At 46.9% G+C, this 21,844-nt stretch overlaps 1 protein-coding gene across 3 annotated transcripts in view; it reads left to right on the top strand.

Moving 5' to 3' along the window:
- Positions 1-21,844, top strand: part of RTN1 (reticulon 1) — a 93,401-nt gene that overhangs the window by 65,794 nt on the left and 5,763 nt on the right. The window contains exon 1 of one of the 3 annotated variants that reach the window (XM_065747604.1): positions 13,491-13,859. The exons of 1 other annotated variant lie outside the window; for it this stretch is intronic. In XM_065747604.1, coding sequence (XP_065603676.1) covers positions 13,799-13,859 — 61 coding nt within the window. In that variant the 5' untranslated portion in view covers positions 13,491-13,798. Of the gene's footprint in view, positions 1-13,490; positions 13,903-21,844 lie in introns of those variants that run through there. One more of the 3 variants, XM_065747613.1, reaches the window with a different exon arrangement.

Below are 21,844 nucleotides of genomic sequence, written 5' to 3' on the forward strand. Positions count from 1 at the left end.
TTTAGTGATGCTTGTGGGCCTGGGTTAGCTCAATCTGTGACCTTTCCTTCCAAGAAGAACTTTTCTTTGAAGGGAGGTGTTGCAGTGAGTGGGGAATAGTCAGTACAGAGCTGTCTGGGACCACAGCTGTCCAAGGCCAGAGGCATTGTTGGGGCAACTGTAATACAGCAGGTAGAGCCACAAAGTCTGAAAGATTAACTCCTGTGCAGTGGAATTACACAGTCATGGCCTGAACCAATGATTGAGCACCAGGTGAGAGGATGTGGCTAACCCAGGGAGTTGAGGTACAAGCAGTACACCTGAGTGATCAGAAGGGATGTGCTCTGGATCTGCCCCACCTCGCTCTCATTTAAGGGTGAGCAGACAAGAGAAGAGTTTCTCTCTGGATAGAGATTGCCCTCCTCTTGAGCTGTCACTGGTCTTCAGAAGGGGTGAGCCAGTTTTTCTTTGTCATCTTGTATGGCTTCACTTGTATCCTGGTTGAAGTCACTGTCATTGCCTTCTTTTGTTTCACGTCCCGTCAGCCCCGTTTCTCCAAAGAACATGCCATCTCCCTTTGTCCTGTTTGAAAGAGTTGCTTTCTGCTCTTCCTGTCCCCCTGGTTAAAAATCAACCATGAATTTTGCAGCATCTTTCCCCTGGGCTTCTTCTGCAGATGAGATCTCAGAATTGCAGAATGGCTTAGGTTGGAAGAGACCTCGAGGATCCTCTAGTTTCAACCCTCATGGTGTGGGTAGGGTTCCCAGCCATTAGATCGGGCGCTAGGTGCCATCCAACTTGGCATCCATCCTTCCTGTTTCCTGCCCTACAACTTACAGCAGCTAAGAGGAGTGTGAAGTGAGCAGAAGCCATGTGACACATGCCTGATGCTGCGTGGGGAAGCAGAAAAGATCAGTGTGATAATGGTGAGCTTAGGAGCATGGCTGTGCAGTAATTTGAGTCCTGCTTGAGGAGCAGAATTTTTCCCTGGTGCTTCTCTGGCTGCCAAGACTTAGAAATCTTGCCTCACTCACCACACAAAGGGCTCTGCTGCATATAGCTGAGCTCTCCTGGGTACTCCTGAAGAAAATACTCAGTGCACTTGGCTTGCCTCCTGTTGTTGTTTTGATGGGAGATTCCAGCAATAGATTTTCTGCTGCAAGTCAGGAGTTACTCAGGTGAGGGCTTTGCTTTGCCCTGTTGGAATTAAGATCTGCAGTTAGTGGATCTGAATCAGACATACACATGTAGGGATTACGTGTACGTAGAGTTCTGTAGGTAAGACCCATCCACTATTAGCAAATCAGTTGGATCCTTTTGATGCAACATGCTCTCAGCTGTGGGCAGTCCTGCAGGGTTTCACTTTTGCTGACCAAACTGAAGGGTCTCTGTAATGCCAAGGTACCCTCTGTCCATCCTTTTGTGAAGCCAATATAGGAAGGGAGAGGATGTAAATATTTGCTGGAATTGTGTATTGGAGAGCACCCACGGGTCCGTGTTCGGATTATCTGCATTACAAGTGAAGTCAGAGGAATAGGAGGTGGCTTTGAAAGGCTGTAGTGCTAGACGTCTTTCCTAACACTCACAAATCTCTCCCTGGCTTCATAAGGAAAAAGAAAGTTCTGTGCAGATTATTGTTTTCAGCTCTTATTCCAGTTGTAGAGTCAGGAGCTGCAGTCGGGATCTTGTGTTGGCCAAGATGCACGTGTAAGATTCTTTCCCAGGAGAGTCTACAGAATGAATTTTGGTCTGAGGAGGATTGTTTAAGGCACAAAACCAAGAGACAGCACCATTTTGTGCTGGCTGGGGTCAGCCCTGGCTTTGGTGTTGCCCATTTTCCTTTTCAGTGCTTAGGACACGATAGCTCTGATAGGAGATGAAGCACAGCCAGCCCATGTCAGCAGAAGATGCCTCCAGGTGTGTACTAAAAATGCTGCTTCTGCTGTATGGTAGAGGAGTGGAAGTATGTAAGGGCTGGAACACCAAATGGTCTGCATTAATTATTCATCATTTGCAGTAGCTACTATTATTGGAGATATGCCCTTCTTGGCCTAAAATATTAGCTTCTGACCTGTTTTCTTTCCTTGGTTGCTACCACCTGACATCCTGCTGCACTCTCCCTGGGAGCTGGCCAGGCCTACAGTCTTGTCCATCAAGTGCCAACCCATTGCCATCCTTCAGGATCTGCAGTAACCCCTGTAACCACCTGGGCCACCCCTTAGGCTGTTCCTGGATCTAATTCTACCAAGCCAGCCGGTGCTTTGCTTCCTTGCTCTGCTCCATCACTCCTCCCTAAGACCAAAACAGTATGTTTGACATGTTCAGAGAAAGAGTCCCCGTGGCTGTGCCTGCACACCCACTGTCATCCTCATTCCTCTTTGAGAGGTGCAGGCCTTGTTTACTCTGCTTTTTTAATAACACAGCTGCTTTTAATAGTTTACTGCCTTCGCCTTCAGTTCCATCTCCTTGTCTGTCTAATGCTTCCTTCTAAGTGATAGCTTTGTCACTTAAACTCGTTAAATCTTCTCTTCATTGAACTCCATGTGCTGCTTATCAGGCTGTAAGCCTAATCTCCCATTTGTAATTAATTTGTTCTGTGCCTCCTATGGTTTGGCATTGTTAGAGAATGGCACCCGTCTCAAGGTCATTGATACACAGCACTAACTGCCCTGCGAGCCTCCCTCCTCCTGCCTCCTCCCTTCCCCATACTGTTTGATTTTATTGACAGCTTTTTCCCTCTCCCTCAGCTGGTTTCTAATGCGTTTCAGTTGTCTCCTGTCTGGCTTGTGCTGCTCCATGACTTTGTGAATCAATCTCCTGCATTGCCTAGACAGAAATATTTTCCTGATATCCTCCAGATTCATCTGCATCACTTTGTCTCTTGCCTTCCAGTTCATTCCTGTTCGGTTCAGTAATTCAGGTGCACTGTTCTTCCTTTGCCTATGTGTTATAAAACAGTAAGAGGTCCATCTTTGTGGACTAGGGTTGGGGATGGGATGCGGGAGCTTTTCACCTTTAGGCCATCAAGCTTGTGTCTTGCCCAGTAGTAACACATGCACTGCTGTAATTTGATGTCTGTGTTTAAAAATATTAATAAATTCTGGATCCTCAGGATGGTACAGCATGCTACCATCAGCCAGCTCCTAGTGGGCGGGATGCAAGCACTGATCAGAGGTGAAAAATGGCCCCTTACTATTCCCTGTAGATAGGATGTGGGTGCTTAGGACTATCTGGTGTAGGGCAGAGTTGGTGGGGTCCTGCCCTGGGGTGGTCTGCTGGCTTGAAACCTGCTTCTAGCAATAGATTTCAAGGCTAGAAAAGGCAAGAATGAGACCTCTAGTGGTACTGCCATTTTCTTAGCATGAGTTGATGCAGTTGTCTGGGACCTTAGTGAGGTCTTGAATAGGGTTACTCTGGGCCAAGATAAAGCACTTCATTTTCCCAGACAGATTTATCTTCATCTCATGTATTTCCCTGTACGGATGTAGAATCCAACGGACTTGAGCTGATTTGGTTCATTCTTTCCAGTTCTCTGTGTCCTGGAAGCCATCTACTAAACTTAAGTAAAATCTGAAAAAAAATCTCACAGACACTTAAAACTCAGGATTTGTCATTTCATTGAGTCTGCCACTATGTTTTCTAATTGGTAGTTCTTGTAAATCTGCTTTTTTTTTTTTCCCCTTGGTATTCAAGTAAAGAAAAGATACACAACTGGTGAGGAGTCATCTTAGAAGAAGGCAGGCTGCTGCAAAACAGGTTTTTTTTTTTCATAGGGGCTGATGGATGCCAGGACATTTCTCATTTGCACATGTAATGGCTGCACACGTTTGGTCCCACTGCTTTCCTGGGAGTCAGTACAAGGCAAGCAGGCAGATCTGCAATGCTTTGGGTAAGAGGCAGCTTGTGGGCAAGGTTCAGCTCTGAACCTGAGGATACATGGTGATTACTGGTAATTACTCCCAGCAAAACGTGCCTAGCTCAGAAGCAAGAAGACATGTTTGCAGTGTGCTTGTCAGCTGTTAGGAGTTGTGTGTTTTGTCTGAGTTCAGTTGTGCCCTGGGATGCTAGCTAATAGCAGAAGACTTTGTGTTTGTGGTTATAGTCACATACTCAGTGGTCAGTGGTTTGACTGTGTTGATGTGACCAACAGAGTGACAGCTTCAGGAGACTCACTTCTGTGCTCTGAACCAGGTCTGCATCAGCAGGTATAAACTGTTCCTTCCTAAATCACCCTCATTTGGGTCTCTCTCTGCAGTATGCTCCTCCAAACAGTGCTGAAAACATCTTTATAATCCATTTATATAACTCCTTTTGTGTGCTGTGCTGCCATTCTCTGGGCTCACACAATCACTACACCGATGTGATCAACAAAAGAACAAAAATAATTTTATTCAGTGCATATTTCATTCCCTCTGAGAATGAGCCAAAGCTCAGCTTTGGTTGATTGGAATGCACTTGGACCCCAGCCTCCAAAAGCAGCACTGCAGCACTACACATCACCTATCTATTCTCAGAAGTGCTTTTTTTAAATTTCAATTTTGTTTCATTTTTAATGATCCATTTGTCTCTTCAGACTCAGGAGCAGTGAAATAACAGTGATTTGCAGCCACAGGCTGCCCGCTCCCTCCTCTGCTTCCATGGTAACACGTGTTGGATGAGACAGAATCAGGCTTGAAGCAGATGATTTCCAAGTTGTTTGTTTCTCCTTGCAAGGAGTCATGGAGCTCTTGTTTGTACCAAACTCTGGGTGAAGAGGAACCACCTTTGCAGGAGTGACTTTCAGAGATGCTGGGCTGGTGCTGCTGCCAGGGCTAGAAGCATCCCTCCTGTGCACATGGATGTCCCACTTTGCTGCTGGGATTCATGAAACAGTGTGAGGAGGGTGGGTTTGGAGCAAGTGTTCTTATGGCCATTTAGGGTTGAGAGAATTCAGCTTTAATGCAATTCCTTTGCATTACCTTCATTTCCTCCCTCAGAGGTGAAGATCCTGCTGTGCTGTGCACTTACACCCCTCAGAGGGACCCGAATGGCTCACCTGATACCCCCATGCACACTCTGGGTGTTGATCCTTCCATGGGTCATGGTGAAAAACAGATCGTTTGCAATTTGAGGGCAAAACAAGAGAGGAGTGGGGAAGGGGCAGGGCCTTATGCAGGTCTGCATGGCACAGTCATTGCTTGAGGCAGTGCTGCAGGACAGCTCCCATCTCAGCTCCAGGAAACCCATCCATCCTTGGCCTCTTCACAAAACCCTACCCTCATCTCAAGAGGTAAAAATATAAACATCACTATGTGTTGCCTGCTGGTTCCACTAGATTCCCTTCATGAATTATTTAGCTTTGGAGAAACGGTGACAGAAGGGTTCTGGCACTTCAGATGTGCAAAATAATGGCTGCTTTTACTTCCCAGCTAATGAGTGTTTGGTCATGGATACCTCCATCGTCCCCTCCTTGCCACCCTGTGAGCAACCTGTCCCTGTGCACTGCACCTCACCTTGCTCCCTGCATGCCCCCCTCCCAAATAGGTAGATTTTAACTGCAGCTTTGCAACCTGGGAAAACAAGCAGATGCAGAACAGTGTGGCTATATTTATCTGGAACTCAGAGGCTGCGGTTTGCAGGGATCTTTGATCACTTTGAATGTCAGGCTACCTGGAGAGAGACAAAAAAAGGAGGAAAACAAAACAATTGAAAAGCAAGTATTTTGGAAAAGGAAACAACTACTCCTTCCAAAGCGAAGTCTCAGCAGCATCAGACCATATTCCCCCATGCTTGTGATAGATGAGGTCCATCCAAAACCAAGCACTTGAGTTTGGGATTTGTTTTTCTTTGTTTGAATGTACAAAGATTGTGGATTTCTTGAATTTATTGTGATTTCAGTCCCCGAATCACAGAGCTGCAGGGGTTGGAAGGGACCTCCAGAGACCATGGAGTCCAACCCCCTGCCAAAGCAGCTCCCAGCCCAGGGTGCACAGGTAGGAGTCCAGGTGGGTCCTGAACGTCTCCAGAGAAGGAGATCCACCACCTCTGTGTGCAGCTCCAGTGCTCCATCACTGCACTGGGAAGAAGTTCCCACACACATCGGTGCAGAATGTCCTGTGCTTCAGTTTGTGGCCATTTCCCTTTGTCCTATTGCCACACACTGCTGTTTTTGTTTAGAATGAAACATTTGGTCATTTACAAGGAGGAAGGGGTATTTGGTGGTACCTGTCTCATCTGGAAAGCTTCATCAAACCCTCCCAAACTAGAATGCTAGAATGAGGAGTGAAAGGTGGGGAAGCAGCTCAGAAATCCCAGCAGCCTCAATGCGATGCTCACCCAGTCCTATGTTGCTGTTTCCTTTTTAAATTCCTCAGTTTCTGCAGAAGCTAAACCTGTTGCAAGAAAAACCATTATTCATGCAGAAAACACAGTTATTCTTCCACCCTGCACTGTTTGTGTTCAGTGCTGTGTGCGTTTCTGCAAATCTGTGGTGTTCCCTGAAATTGCTGCTACTTCTGCCATATCCACACATTTGTTATTGAAGCAGTGGTTAAACATCCTGTGATACAAGGAAAACATTTTTCCTTATTATGTTTTGTCCAGTGGACTTGCATGCTGCTTATTAATTGATACGGAAGGCAAAATAATTCCATTTTGCTCTTAAATATATTCACATTGAATCCGTAGTTCCCATTGCGTGTTCACCCTCAGCTGAAGGAGTTATTTTTTCTTTGCAGAAGCAATCAGGAAAATGTGGCTTAAGATGTTTAACAGTATCATCATGTGAATCTCGATTCCTTAGCTCTTCTAGTTGGGTTTTCTAAATGTGAAATAGTCTGACTGAGCTTTCTTTAATCCTTTGGCCTTGAGAATAGAAAATGAAATTGTCTTTCCTCAGATACTCAATGTCAGCTTCCACATCAAGGCTTTCTCATTGTGTGCAGAGTGGGGGTGAGGACACGTGTTATTCAAGTACTCAGAGATAGAGTCTGTTTTTCTGAAAGAAGCCCACTTCTGCAAGTTCAAGGGATTTACCTGGGCTCTGCATTTTTTCCTTTCTCTGCTTCCTCGTTTCGTTCCTCTGTGTACAAAATATCTGCTTTTAGGGGTGAGTGATGCTAAGTCCTTCATAAGCTGGTTCCAGGGTGTGATTTTTCATTGCGTGTTTGGCTGATGTGTTGCTGGAAGCTTGCTTCACCTTGCTCATGGGATCTGCTAACCCCATGCCCCATGTAGGGGATGTGTGGGGCAGGGCCAGCTGCTCAGTACTCAGCCATGGCTGCTTTCCTCTGTAGTTGCTCTTCCAGATAGTATCCTAAATTGTCCCACAAAACCATTTTCCGTGTGCTTTTTCCCAGCAAACACAACTCTGACTGGTTTCTAGACAACACTTCTGGCACATCATTTCCTGATCTAGTTATTCTGGTTACACTGGAGGCCTGGAGCAACATCCAAAAATCAGAGGGCTGCTTCACTGGCAAAATATTTCTCTAGTCATTGCTCTGCTGGCTCTCACCAGAACTCCATCATGCTCTCTCTTTGTTTCTCTCATCCTACAGCCTTGCACTGACAGTTCCTGTTATACCTCTTGGTATTTTACATCCTTTCTCTTTTACTCTTTTCTTTTTCTTCTTCTTTTTTTCACCCTAGTGCACTGCTAATGCACACCTCATTCATCAGCCTTTGGCTCCATGACCCATCTCCAAATCCTCTGCAACCTCAGCCAAGTGTTTTTCTGTATTAGCAGCTGACCCCCCTGCAGCCTGATAATGGTCTTGAGCAGCAGCAGCTGGGTGAGCACCATCCCTCCCTCTGCAGGGAGCCACTTGGTACCCAGGTGCTCACATCCTCAGAGTGGGCAGCAGCAGGGCTGGGGGCCAGGCTGCAGTGCTGAGCATGCATCCAGTGGTGTATCAGTGGTCTGCTGCTGTTTTCCAGGGAAGGCTGGGGTTGCCATGACAATTGTGTGTTGGTTGAGCTGGTGCTTGTATGGCCACAGCATCTGCACACTTCTACCTCTGATTCCTGGATTATTCCCCTCCCCAAGTAAAATGGCTTCTTTGGGGAACTGGATAGGATTTGTGTTGTGCCACTCTGCACTTCTGCCTACTCACCAGGGTCAGGTTCAGAGGAGGTATACTGGGAACGGGAGCTGACAGAAATTCTGCAAACCCATTCACCAGCACCCCTGGGTGCCTGCAAGGATGCCAGCTTGATTTAGAGGCTGAGTCTCTGACCTCAGGTTGTTGGTTTAATTTGCAGTCATATTTGCACAGTTCGTAGTGGTGTTTGCACTTGGACAGAATCAGGCCCTGATTTGCAGGGAGAGAGCCAACGGGATGAGCTGTGCCATGGTCACCCCTCTGTCACCAGCCCTGGCTCTGTGAGGAGTATGACCACGTCATGCAGCCCTGAGCCTGAAACAGCACCGTTTCACCTGCAGACGGTGATGGAGAGACCTCTGGGACGGGGCAGAGGTTGAGCCTAAGGGAAGGGAATAGCGTCTCCTGTGTGAGAGCACATAACTTGAAATGTGGAGGCAGTTAAGCTTTGGAAATACCAACGGAGCTTTGGGATTGCCGCCCATGGGGCAGAGGTTCTGTGATTCAGTCAGACATCACTTCAAGAATTTGCTACAGGCATGTCCTGCCCTTGTCACCTGGGCATGCTTGGCCAAAGGCTCCTCTGTTCCTCGCACCCCTGCCCAGCACCAAGCAGGATTTCACCATTTCCACAAGCAGTGCGATCCAAACTCACCTTCACAGCCATGTTTGACCTCCAGTGGGCCAAAAGATAGCAGTAACACTTGCCTGCGACTTGTTCACAGAAGTGCACGCAGTTCCTTTGCTTGAGAACAGATGTTGTGCCAGGTGCTGCAGAAAGAAAGCTTAAAAAGCAGATGCTGCTCCACATTTAAACGGACCCAGAGAGCTGAAAGAATGGATTCCTGAGGTCACACAGGAAGCTCCTGGCAGACGTGAGTGCTGAACATAGATCTCCTGGGGCTCAGCCAATGCTGTGGTCTCGGGACTATCTTCTCTTTTGTCTTCCAGTCCATTAAGACGCCCAGTTAATGAAATGGAATTAATAATGCCAGCTGCAGCACCAGCAGTGCTGTAAGGGAGACAAATTTAGAAGCAGAAGCTGACGAGCAGCAGGCTTGGGAGTGGGGGTGGGCTCTGAGCAGTGGACGAAACTGCTCCAGTGTGGGAACACTGGTCAGCCATAGTTTTAGGGGCTCATCAGCTTTCTGATCAAATCTTGGAGAAGTGAGGTGTGCAGCTTCCTCCCTCAAAGGGGAGAAATGCTGGTAGGGTTTCAAGCACTTGTAAAATGTAGCTCCCCTGGAAAGAAAGACTTTTCTAGGTCAGTGACAGGAATAGAGCCTTCATTCATATTATCCTTGTGGTTCAAAAACAACATTAAAGAACCAACCAAGAGAAATTATCCACTTATGATGAGCCAGGAGTAAATCATAACTGATTTATACATGTCAGACGTGCTGCCTCCCACATCAGCCAGCGAGCTCCTGCAGAGCATCCCTGGGATGGTCAGTGAATGGGATCTACACACTGAGGGACTGAACATCAGTAGTTCAAAATCCAAAATGGAAAACTGCCTTAAAGCATCACGGAATCACTAAGGTTGGAAAGACCTCTAAGGTCAGGTAGTCAAAACGTTGACCCATCAGCACTGCGCCCACTAACCCATGCCCCTGTTCTTCAGAGTAGATGTGAATTGAAGGGTTTCCCTGCAAATGCCTCTTAAACTAGGATTAAAGGAAGGCTGCTTCACTCCCAGGGAGGGGAACAAGTGCAAAGTGGATTCCACCTGTTTCTTTCATCTACTCATTTGATTCATGTCACACGCCTGTTGCCTGAGACCTTACTCAGATTTGGAGCACACAAAAAAATGGGCATGAAAAACAGTTGTGCTGAGCAGAGTGAAACAGAAGTTAGAATATTATGTGACATTCTGGCACACAGCGCTTCTTTTGTTGCAAGTATTCAGCTCTGAATAGGAGACCACATTGCCTTTTTTTGCCAGCATATTGATTTCTTTGGTGATGCGAAGAGCTGAGAAAAAAAAAAAGTAATTTATTGCACATCCTGAGAGAAAACATCAAGGCCTTGGGCACGAGACACAAGGACAAAGCTGTCCAAAGCACCTAGGCTGTGAGTAGCAATGGACCTGCAACAGCCATCAGCATCTCAATGATCCTTATGGGTCCCTTCCAACTCAGAATATATCTCTCAGCTCCTGCCCTTTTCATCTGAGCTGCCTCTGAGCAATTCTGCAGCCCAGAAATGAAATGAGCAAGAATGAGTGCAAGACAGCAGAGCCAGGATCTGGCCCATCCCATGCTATTGACAGCCTCATCGCTTAAATGTAATTGCTGGCTGCCCTTGGCTTGGAGTACTCAGGCAAAAATTCCCCGTTGCTCTTGAGAGCTTCAAGACATATTAATGCGACTTTTAAAATAGCATCCCCTCTATTTTTGTTGCTAATGCTAAGAACAAATGAGCTAAGGAAAAAACCCAACAGGCAGTGATCTCCCTTAATGCTATTGTTCCCCTAAGTGCCAAGTGTTGGGATCTCACAGCAGCACGCTGCAGATCTCTCTGCCCTCAATGTGTCCTGCACTGCGTTGATGTGGGGTGATGCAGAGCTCTGTTCTGAAAATCAGGATCAGTCCAAAGTGTCATCAAAGTCACTGTGCTTAGAGCGGGACTGGTGGTAATTTTAGCTCTGTCTTTGACTGTTGAATATGTAATCGTGAACTATTCTTTGAAATGGATGCTGGTTTCCACCTCTGTCATCCAGCAGGGTGCCCAGGGACGGCCCTGCAGTTTGGGGTCGTGTCTGATCCTTCCCACGGAAGAACACTGCAGGTGCTTCTGAGCTGTGAGGGACTGGTGCACTGATTCAACTCTGTTTACCAAAAACTCCTGAAATGCTGTAGCTCTGACTTCACCAGAGGTGATGCAGGCAGGCTGTGTCCTGGTGGATGCGGGGGAGAGCAAGGCAGGGTTGGAGAACAGTCCTGTTGTAAGTCTGATTGCATCAGTGCTGGGTGAGGATGGTTAGTGAGAGGTGAGGCAGGCAGCAGTTGCCTATTCAGGAACTACTTGAGGATTCCCTCAAGCAGGTTAGGAGGAGCTGGAAGCAAACAAGAAACTTTATGTTGCTGAGTCCTTACCCTGTACTTCCTACGTGGAGCATTATCTCCAGCAGAGCTTCATAATAGGCAAATACTGCTGAGCCCACTTGGCTTGTGACTGTACCCATTTCAGGTGACCTCACTGAAACATCTGAAGATGTGCAGTCACCTCAGTAATATCCTGCAGCAGGGGCTTTTCCACAAACAGCGTTCTGAAGGGAGGAAATCCACCTACTGCTTTTCATCCTGCTTCAGTTCATGATCACAGAGGATCTCTCCTCCATCCCTGCAGTGTCCTGCAGTTCATGCCATGAGCTCTGACCTGTGCACCCCTCACCCATTGCAGACCCAGACAGGGCCATGTTATTTGTGCCTACCACTCTGCTGTGCCCCACAAACATTCAGTCAGTGGTCCTGCTTTCATTCTGCTGCAAGAAGATAGTCCTCACCCTCAGGCTACTGATGGCCAGCTGCTTAGTCCTGACGCTGGCTCACATGATTGGATGCATCATTTAAATTCTCGTTGTACAGGTGCTTTTCTTTTTTTTAATCATTTGCTGTTTGGACCCTTCATGCAGCCATTGTGATTTTGTTAAGCTTGGTGTGCAAGTCTGGGTGCCCATGATGGGGGGCAGTCCAATCTTGGTGCCCTTCGAGGGGAGGTGGGGACGTGAATTTTGGGGTGGGGAAAATCACTGCTGGTGAAGGAGAGATCACCACGAGACCAGAATATTAAACACATGTGGACCTCTCTTCTGTCCATAGGAAATTAATTTATTACAGCTAATGGAGAACCGTTGGTTACAGTGAGATTTTGTGTCTTCTCACTGCTGTGTTGTTGATGGTTCATGTGCAGTAGCCATAAGTTTCAGTGATGCACAATTTGAGGTCTCTTTGGCTTTCTTTTAGGGACTGCAGGATATAGGAATGTCCTATGTCTGATCTTTCATATAAATTGCTTGTAAATTGCTCATGTAACATGTTGGTGCAGAGCTGCACTCAGTGTGCAGGGCTAAAAGCAACAAGAGATTATTTGCTGCTTTTGCAAAGGGTCTAAACCAACCAGACCACAGTGAGCAGCCATCCCATGCCAAGTTGATCCTTCCTTTTCTAACTAAGTCAGGAAGCATGCAAAATCAAGGCTTGTACATTATTGAAAATTTCTGTGTGCAATGACAATTGAAGCTGGTTCTGCACCAATTAGTTAATTATTTCCCTGTGAGGGGACTGCAGATGCTGGATTGAAGCCGAGAGCAAGTCTCTCCGTGGATTTCAAAGATGATTTAGAAGCCCAAACAATAGCTGCTGGCCCTGTAATCCCAGCAGGGCTTCCTAGGTAAAGGTTGAGATCTGACTGTGGTGAACCACTCTGTAAATTCTGGCTTTCTACTTTGAGATGAGTTACCTGAGGGAGGGATGAGTGACCTACTACTGCCAGCCAGGGAGATCTGTTAACTCGGGCGTTAAAGACTTGAGGTTTTGGAGCCAAAAAAGCAGAGAGGTTCAAACTCATTTCCCTGTGCTGATGTGTGTATGACCTGCTGTCGCTGTGCTGCTGTCTGTTTCCATATTAAAAAAAAAAAAAAGAAAGAGCACTCAATATAAAATTGCTGAAGGAAAAATATTTCATAAATGACCATGATCTGAAAGGTTAAATACAGCTGAGAGGTCCCCATCTGGGCCCAGCTGATGTGCTGTACCTTGGGTCACTCTTCAGTGGAACAGGGTGGATTTGAGGCAAGGTTTTTATGAGTAATAAAACCTGAAACAAACTGGGGGAAGGCAAGGCCACTTCATTTAGTATTTTCCTTTAACCACGTGCCCATGGCTTGCTATGGGGAAACTGAGGCAGGGGCAGCTTGGTCCCTAGGGCAGGAGTGTCATGGCTGGTGTTACAGTCCAGCCACTGGTGCACTCAGTTACTGCTAGGAGCTTTTTCACAAATTATCTCGTAAACCTGCTATCCCACATGGTGTGTGCATCGTTTTGGGCAGTGAGAGGAGGTAGTGCTTGGACCTGCACACCCCAGCAAGGGAGCAGCAGGGGTCTGTGGGTGCTGTGCTGTTTTCTGCTCTTTCTAGAATAGTTTTGGGAGGAAAAAAGGGGGGGATTGCTTTGATGGGACCAGATCCTGCCCTTGGTTTTCCTCTGCCTGCTCCAAGACCTCACCCAGCCAGGCAGAGGGTAGAGAGGCATCGGTGCCTGGGGATGGATGGGGACATTTGGCTCTCCCCTCCAAAAAACCCCAATGAAACACCTGATTTCATCACTCTCAAGAAATTTCTGGAACACGAATAGTCACAACCGTGCAGCCACATAGGAAACAGTGCTCCCCGCCCCGAATTTGTTTTTATTTCTTTTTGCCGTCAGGTTGCTTTAACCATTTCAGCAGCTCGGAGCCGCCGAGCGCATAAAGCTTTTGATTTGAAAGGGGACCGCATCCCCTTTTCAAAGGAGCCTGCTCCCTAGGGCAACCACATCACACTGCTGATTTGCTGCAGTGGAGACTGCAGCGCGTACAATATGCCCTCCCCCCTCCGCCCGTGCTGCTTACAGCATCAGTCCGGAGCCGAGCGGGGGGACGGGCGCGATACCCCATAACCCACCCATGCTCGGGAATGCCTGAGTGCTAACGCAGCGCTTCCGACCGCAGCTCCGGCCACCCCTCCTCGCGCCGAGATGCAAGCCAGTGCCGACTCCACCAAGATGGACTGTCTTTGGAGCAACTGGAAATGTCAGGGTATTATGTCTGTTCGAGTGTTGCATGCTAGAAGGACTGCATGGTAAAGGCAGGATCCGTCCATTTTCGCATTGTTCACCTGCGGGCCTTTGCATGCTTATTTTTTTTTTAATCTCCCTTCCCTGGAAAGCTTTTATTTGGGGGTTACCTTAAGAAAGAAAGGAAGAGCCCTTCGTTGTGCTGTTTGAATGCGCTTCTCCCATCTCCAGCGGGATGCAGTACCCTCATCCCAATCCCAGCCCATTCCCAAGCATCCCTTAGCACATCATCCTCATCCCAGCACGATTTCTTCCCTTTGGGGCTCTAGGAGAGCCGGGTGATGGGGAATCCATGCTGACCAGGAATAGCGGGGCTGGAGGTGGTGGTGATGTGTGCTGGGCGCATCCTGCCCTGGGCACACCCATGGCCAGGGCTGAGCTGAGCATCGGCACAAAGACGCGGCTCCGGCGACAGTCCGCTGCAGAGCTGCTGTTTTTGTGTGTTTTATTGCACTTCCCAGCACTCCTCCGAGCCATTTGGGGGGGGGGGGGGGTCAATATTGCGGGGGTACGTGGAGAGGAACAATAGCATCTCCATTTTGGGCTGATTTTCAGTGATTTGGAGCGGGTTGTGCCTGCGCTGGGTGGGGCTGGCACCTTCTGGGGCGCCTCGGCCGGCTCTGCAGCCATTTTTGGTTGGTTTCATCCTTCCCAGCCGGCATCCAGCCTTTGTTTTGCTAAAGGCAAAGCCTCTGTGAGGCTGTGGGCTGGGAGAAAAGCATGCGGCGGTCCTGCGGGCAGGCAGGACACATGCGGTTTGAATGTGGCTTTTTAATTTTTAGGTGCGTGTTTACAATGAATAGAGCGTGCACGGTGCTCGCTGTGGGGTCCTGGCAGGGAGATCAGAGCATCATCTTGTTAAAGGGACCGGGATGCTGGCAGACAGAGCTCTGTAAAGGCAGCTGCATGTAACAGGAGCTGGGAGTGCTTTAGGGGAGGGCAGGAGGAGGCAGACAGCTGCTGGTTTTTCAGGGGTATTTCTGCAATCTTAATTTGGCACCTAATTGTATCCGTGGTCTGAGGTTGTTGTTTTTTTCAGCAGGAATCCGGGAAGTAAACAGATGCACCTGTTCAGTGCCAGCCTGCAGCAGCTAGGGCTTTCCATCCCCTAACCCACAGTGTTTAGGATTATTTGATTCATTTGACTCTTAAGAAGAGAGCCTCTCCTAAACCTGGGTCTTTTCATGTGAGATTTAAGCATGAGCATCCTTGCAGGTTAGGGTTGGGGGTTTTGGTTGTTTCATTTCCTAAAAGATGAAGGATTCTGCTGACATTCCTAAAAATGTTGATGTGCTGACTCAGGTCATTGAACCACCTGTATTTAGAGGCAGCTGAGTTTCTAACCCTTTTTTAGCAGAAAAAAATACTATATATATATATATATATATATATGTAATTTATTAATTATATATAATTATATATATATTTAATAAAGTAAAAAAAGAAAAGGTGGCAACAAAAGGCACGCTGCTGTTGTTTTATTAATAATTAATCATCACTAACAACCACAGGCTTTCTCTCCTGTGCTTTCCTTTTGGAAATCAAGAGGCAGAAAATCAAATGGCACGACGTGACCCATGCTGGTCTGAAACAAAAAAAGATCTGAACAAAATTGACGCAGCTGAAATAAATCACTTGCCTTGGTGCCACATCATCTGCATATCTTTCCTGTTGTTGGTTGGTGCTCTCTGCTTTAGAAATGATCCTGCAGAAAACATGAAGCAGAGAGCATCACTTCTGCCAGCAGAATTCTTTGATCCCTCCCAGATAAAATAGAAGGAATTTAAAATGCAGAGGAGCGCAGACTAAGGATTGATCCAGTGATTCTGCTGGTATCTATTATTCATGTGCTTCCAACCCAGAATACCAGTTTTAATAAAGATCTGGAATTGTATAATTTTGCCATGTTCGTTCTCCATAGGATTATGGTTCCTCCTGAAAACTCAGGAATATGGCTGTGAACGTAACAGATGCAGTCACAGACCTCAGTAAATTCTGAGCACATTTTTACTGAAATTATGGAAATGAAATGCTGAGGTTAACCTAAGTTTTAATTAATAAAGAGTCAGGCAGCTATATAACTGCTTTGCCCTTACAGAACTTTACACTGGTGTAAAATTTCATAGAGGTCTTGAGGAGCTGCAGGGATGCTTGGTGAAGCTTTGCCCCACTGAATTTACATGGTGTTTCTTTCCTTTGGAGAACCGCTGCTAAACACATTTAGGAATATCGCAGTGAGTTTTACACACCCGTCCTGCAGGTAAAGCATGTTTGTGTCAGAGCTGGATCCCGACACAGCCCTCAGGGAGGGCAAGAGAGAACATCAGTCCTGCTGGGCACGTGCTGCTTGCAAAACACTGCCGTGGGCAGGTGGTGTGTTGGAAGCAGGATGGGATGGAGCTGTCCATAATGCACGAGTGTGTGGAGAAACATCTCCAGCTGGGCATGCTGGTGGCTGCAGTAGGTGTCCACGCTGGGGGCTCATCCCCACACCTCTCCACGCAGGTTTCTCTGGGTGAGGAGGGTCTTGGCACCTCAACCCATTGGAGCTCCCTGGTGGCAGCTCACCAGTTCCCCTGCCACTGTTTCTTCTGCGTGCCAACTCCCAGCTGGCTGTCAGCGACATGCCTGCTATAAACTAATGTGGAAAAGGACTGCAGATTTCTGTCCAGCTGCCATAACTCCACTGGAACTGGAGTTATTGAAGAGAACAGATAAACGATATTCTTTTTAATTGTCAGAATCGTGGAAAAAATTCCCCCAGATTAAGATTGAGGTATTCTTTATGGAGTAATTTAATCTCCAGCAAGAGGCTGACGATGGGGCAGCAGCTGAAGGCAACACTGGAGGACTTTCATCAGGTCTCTGGAAAGATTGTGAGTTTGATGGGGTTGTTTTGGCCTCAAAGGGGTAACCTCTCCATGTCATATTCTCATAACTAAAGTAGATCTGAGCCTTAATTTTGAAAATCTGCAGATTTTCAAATGTTTGGGTACAGGTTGGAAGGGTCTGGGTCTGTTAGTTTGGTCCAGGAGCATCTCGGAACAATCTATACATTTCCATAGGATCACATGCACTCTGCTTGGTCCCTTTGTTCTCTGCCCTCTTAAGATGAGAACAACAACACCTTCACAGGAGCTGGTGGAGGCAGAGTGAAGTGGTTTGATGAGCAGGGGATGTGTGGAAGGGTGCTTTTTTCTACCTTTTGATCAAATATTAGTCTCAGCTCTCTCATCTGAAAATAGTAGTAACAAAAAACAAAAACAGCAACAACCACAGGAGGCTGAAGGGCTGATTTCTTTATTGTCAACCCTGTTGTGCTTTCCTCTGTCTAGCCAAGCCCAGATTGGTGTCTCACAATGGGCTGCCAGTACTTTTTGAGCTCACGTAAGGCAATCCTGATTTTGCCGATGGAGGACGAGGTGGGCTGGGGAGCATTCCATATCTATTTCCTTGGGCCTGTTCCTGCCCCAGGTTTCTTCTCATCAGGATTCAGGGAACAAGATCTGAAGTTTCAGGTTGAGCATTGGAGCTGAGAAATGATGAAGACGTGAAGTTAGACTGAGGACAGGAATGTAATGGACTACGTGTGTAGAGGAGGGAGAAATATGGAGAGATTCCTCAAGACTGGAGATGAAGAATAAGGAGAGATGCCTTTTAAAACAGCACAAATGCTCTGCTTGGGCTCTCCTGTTGATCACAGCAGTCTTCTGAAGGCACTGGGCTGCTCATTAAATGATGTATCCATCTGTATTCTGTTTTCATCAGATCTGTTGTGGAAAGGGGAGCAAGGGCTATGGATCCTCCCCTGGAGAGGTGAAAATCATGTCCCCACAGCCTGTGGTTAAAACTGCAAAGTGGCATTTCATTGAGCGTGAGCAGTATTTACTTCTTTTTGAGGGTTCATCTCAAGAAGTCATATGTGTTGACAGATATTGTTGCAGCAATGCTATAAACAAGACTGCCCTTCTTAAATAGGATTTCCTAGGCCTTTCACTGCCAGCAGGCCTGAAAATTGTATTGTCTCTATTGTATTGCACTGTGTACAGATTAAGAGACTTTTTCTCAATTCTCATTAATACTAATATTACACAGAGACAATCCATTGATTTTACATCCTAGGAAGGCCCAACGGGACCTCCATTGTAGGGAGGGCAGCTTGATCACGTCCATGGGTTTATTAGTATGCAGAAAACATATAACCTTTATTTGATCCTCAAGGACCATGGCTCTCATCTGAGGGCTGCACACAAGGTTTTTGTGCACACTTTTTGTGCTAACTAAATTCTGCTTGATGAATGCTCATTTTTCATACAGTTGTTGAAGTAGAGGAAGAGCTTGCAAAATCAGAAGGAGAGAACAGATGTTCAGAGGAAGGGAGGGAGAACCTGTGGAAGATGTGAATTGATCAGAGTGCGCATGATTGATCTTCATTACTTTTCATCTTAAAACGATCACTTTGAGACATGAAATGAGAAGATCCCCGTTTTTCAAGAATGTAGTCATGCAGGAGTCTGAAGGCAGGAACACATCTCAGCTGCAGGTTGGTTGGGATCTCCTGTTCTTTCTCTGGAATCTTCTCCCAGGAGTTTTGTGCTGCAGCTGCCTCATATCACAATGTTTCAGGGGACCAGAGAAACCACCAGAGATCAGTTCTCATGGTTTCCACCAGGACTTGAGGAAAAGGGAATCAGGAGCATCAATCGCTCACTTCTTGGGCCACCTCAACCATCTTGAGCCTTTCACCCTCTTGTACTGCCTTTTCAGCCCCAGATCTGTCTTCTGACTTTTCTGATGCCAAGTATCCAGGAGAGGAAACATTTTCTGCTGGAAGTCATGATGTGAGCTGAGCGAGCTTTCAGGCACTGTGCTCAGATGCAGTTCCTAGCTGTCACAAGCAGTGCACACTGCTGCTGTTACTCAGATTTGGGAGGTTACTTTTAATCGACCTTGCAAACATGGGTATTTCCTGGCTGCTGCTATCAACAGGTAGTTGCTTAAATCAGAGAATGTACCTTTGTGCAACATTAGTCTGGGGGATGGCCCCAGACAAAGAACTCATATTCATTTAATAAGATGAAATTATACTATGAATTGTAGCTGAGACACGGCTTGGCACTCTGAAAGCTTTTTCTTTCGAATTCAAGCTACTTGAGTAAAATTTTACAAGTTCTGTAGTGCGTTAAAAATACAGACAGGCAGCTCTTTCAGATAAACAGCTCATCAAGAGTGTTCCTGCAGAAAAACTCTTCAAAGACAGTAGCAGTGACCTGCAGCAGTCTGCTGCACTGCTTTCTTAGAGATTGCTGGCAAGTCCCCCATCATAAATACAAAGTCTTTTGAGACTGAGGCTGTTCTGGCAAAACCCAGAGCCCTTTTATATACCTCCACCACTGAGCCAGAGCTCTGCTGCATCGTACTGGAAAGGGCACAAAGTGACCGAGGGAGGGACTCTGCTTGCTCCTTCCAGGAGGCTGAAGGGAGATCATGAAAAGCTGCAGCTGAACTGCTGCTGCATGTTAATGGGCATGGTCAGGACTTGGAGCTGGGGTTTTCAAAGCAGAAGGTCTTGAATGAAACGGGGACTGATTTCAGTGCCTATTCTGTTTGCAAATTCTTCCTGCAAAACATCAGTGCTCTGAAATACCATTTCTGCTCTCACAAATACATCTTCCTTAGCTGGACAGATTGACCTGCTGTCTGGCTGCATGCACATCACATAGCGACAGGCTCACGTGGCACTGGCCTCCTGCTTCATGCATATTCAGCATGCATTGCTCAGAATCATGCCATTGTCGTGGGTCTGGGCAGTATCACACGTGCCCACACAGCCTGCAACAAACCCAGGTCTTGCAGGATCCTTGCCTGCACCAGGACTTCTTATTCCTTCCCTGCGGGGTGATTTTTCACTAAGACTTGACCAAAGCAACTAATGATGATGTCAGGTGTGCAGCTCCAGCTCAGCTTATGCTCGCTGTGTTCCTGTGCACTGGGGATGCTGGTCTGAGTGTGGTGTGTGCAAGGATGGACAGGCAGGGCAGTAAAGTCATGGGGCCAGCAGGTGCTGGAGTGAGCCCTGAGGTTCACCACCCTGCACCACTGCCTGCTCCCCTGGGGACAGGAGTGATGGCTGCTGGACATGAGCACCATGCAAGGACCTCTAGCTGCCTCCTTGTTGCTGAGATTTTCCACCTCGTAGTTGGCACGTATTTCTTCCATGCACATGGGAGAATTTGTGTCAAGTCCACAAGACACAGGATCAGTCCCTCCCAGGTCTCATTTGGCTTGTGAAAGAGGCCAGCTGCCTCTCATCTCCTTTCTCGTGCATGCATGCAGCCCCAGAACTGTGTCATTTGGCCTCTCTCCATCTCATGGTTGCAGCAAGGCTTTCCTTACCTGATAACACATCAGTAAATACCACAGCCATCTCAGAAAGGGACGGTTTGCAGGGTAAACACTCAAACAAATCTCTCTCCAGCCGTTCAGCATCTTCCTTGTTGAGTCACAAAACGCAGCTTGGCAAAGCAACATCTATGCAGCCACTCTCAGTCTTGCAGGGGGGGGTGAGGCAGAATATCATAGAAAGAAGGAGCTGCTGCTTTGAGATGTCAGCAATCGGTTTTAATCCAGGGAACTCCACAGAAATGGGCTGCTGTGGTTTTTGCACAGCTCTCAGTTGTTTGCCTGCCTACTGCCTACTTGCTAGGTAAGGTTTTTCACTGGTACATGGCCTTTTTGTCTCATCTGCAGGTGATAATCCACATACAGCACCCTTAGCCAGCTTACCTGTGCATTTAATATCAAGTTATTTTGTAACACCGAATTAAAGTATCTCAAAAAGCGAGGTTTACGTACATTTCCAAAAGTCTCCTCTGACAGAGAAATTTTTAAGCAGAAAAAGGATCGAGCTGTGAACAATATCACCTGTCCAAATGCTCACTGGTGAAATCACACCAGTTGCTGTGCTGCAGAATTTTGCAGTGCCTTTGCTGAAAAGGAGAATCAGAAGGGCTAAACATTGCAAACTTATCTTCTGGGTGCCATTTTGTAGAGATGCATTGCAAGTCACACATTCCAACCCTGAGACACTGCAAGCAGCCTGTATTTCCAGCTGCACAGACAGAGCTGTGTCTGCTGCTGGCAGCCTCCCTGATGGGAGTGCCTGCCCTGTGCTGTAAGCACATGCTCAGAGTATCCACCAGTCATGCTGTGGGGTTCCTGCAGAAAGCAGACCCGGCCATACAAATGGAGAACCTCTGCCAGGTGCCCAGCTTGCCCACTCAGCACATGCCACTGAGTTCCCTGCTCCCTTGATGCAGCCCTTGGATTTCATCATACCCGCTCCCAGTCACAGGTCCCGTGCTCAGTGCTGACACTTAGAAATACCAAAGAGTCATGATGATGTGTGTATTGGCGAAGATTACAGGAGGATGGGAATGCTGCATTCAGTAATCCAATAGCAATTTTGCACTCAAGCCCATTACTTTGAAAAGCAATGCTAATGTGTGTAATAGTAATGAGTAATGGCTCATTGACTCAAGGGAAACATGCCGTGGTGACTCACAGTGTTTTGAGATTAGATGATAAGAAATACTATGCTGGATTAATGTGGTCTCTTTGTATTTGTAAATTTTCTTTTGACAGATTGCATTTTCCAGAATTTACTCTTGGTTCAGATTATTTGACAAGTGGTATCCAAGAAATATGCTTGGCTTGCGTTGTGCTCAAGCTGTTCATGAGGACAGTGTGTGAAGTTAGAGCTGCTTTGTTTAGATTGCCACGAACCTATTCTTTGGCTGGATGGAGAGCCCTCTCTGAAACAGATTCTCAGCATAAATAAATTAAATTCACCATTGTGGACCGAATTTAGTGATCATTTCTTAAAATTTTGATCCTTTATTGTCTGTTTCTGTTGGTAAGATTGCCTGATGGTGCCGAGGATAAATG

This window comes from Cyrtonyx montezumae, unplaced genomic scaffold (genome assembly GCF_038088225.1).
Source record: "Cyrtonyx montezumae isolate F1298 unplaced genomic scaffold, pur_monq_1.0 scaffold_10, whole genome shotgun sequence".
Lineage (NCBI taxonomy): Eukaryota > Metazoa > Chordata > Aves > Galliformes > Odontophoridae > Cyrtonyx > Cyrtonyx montezumae.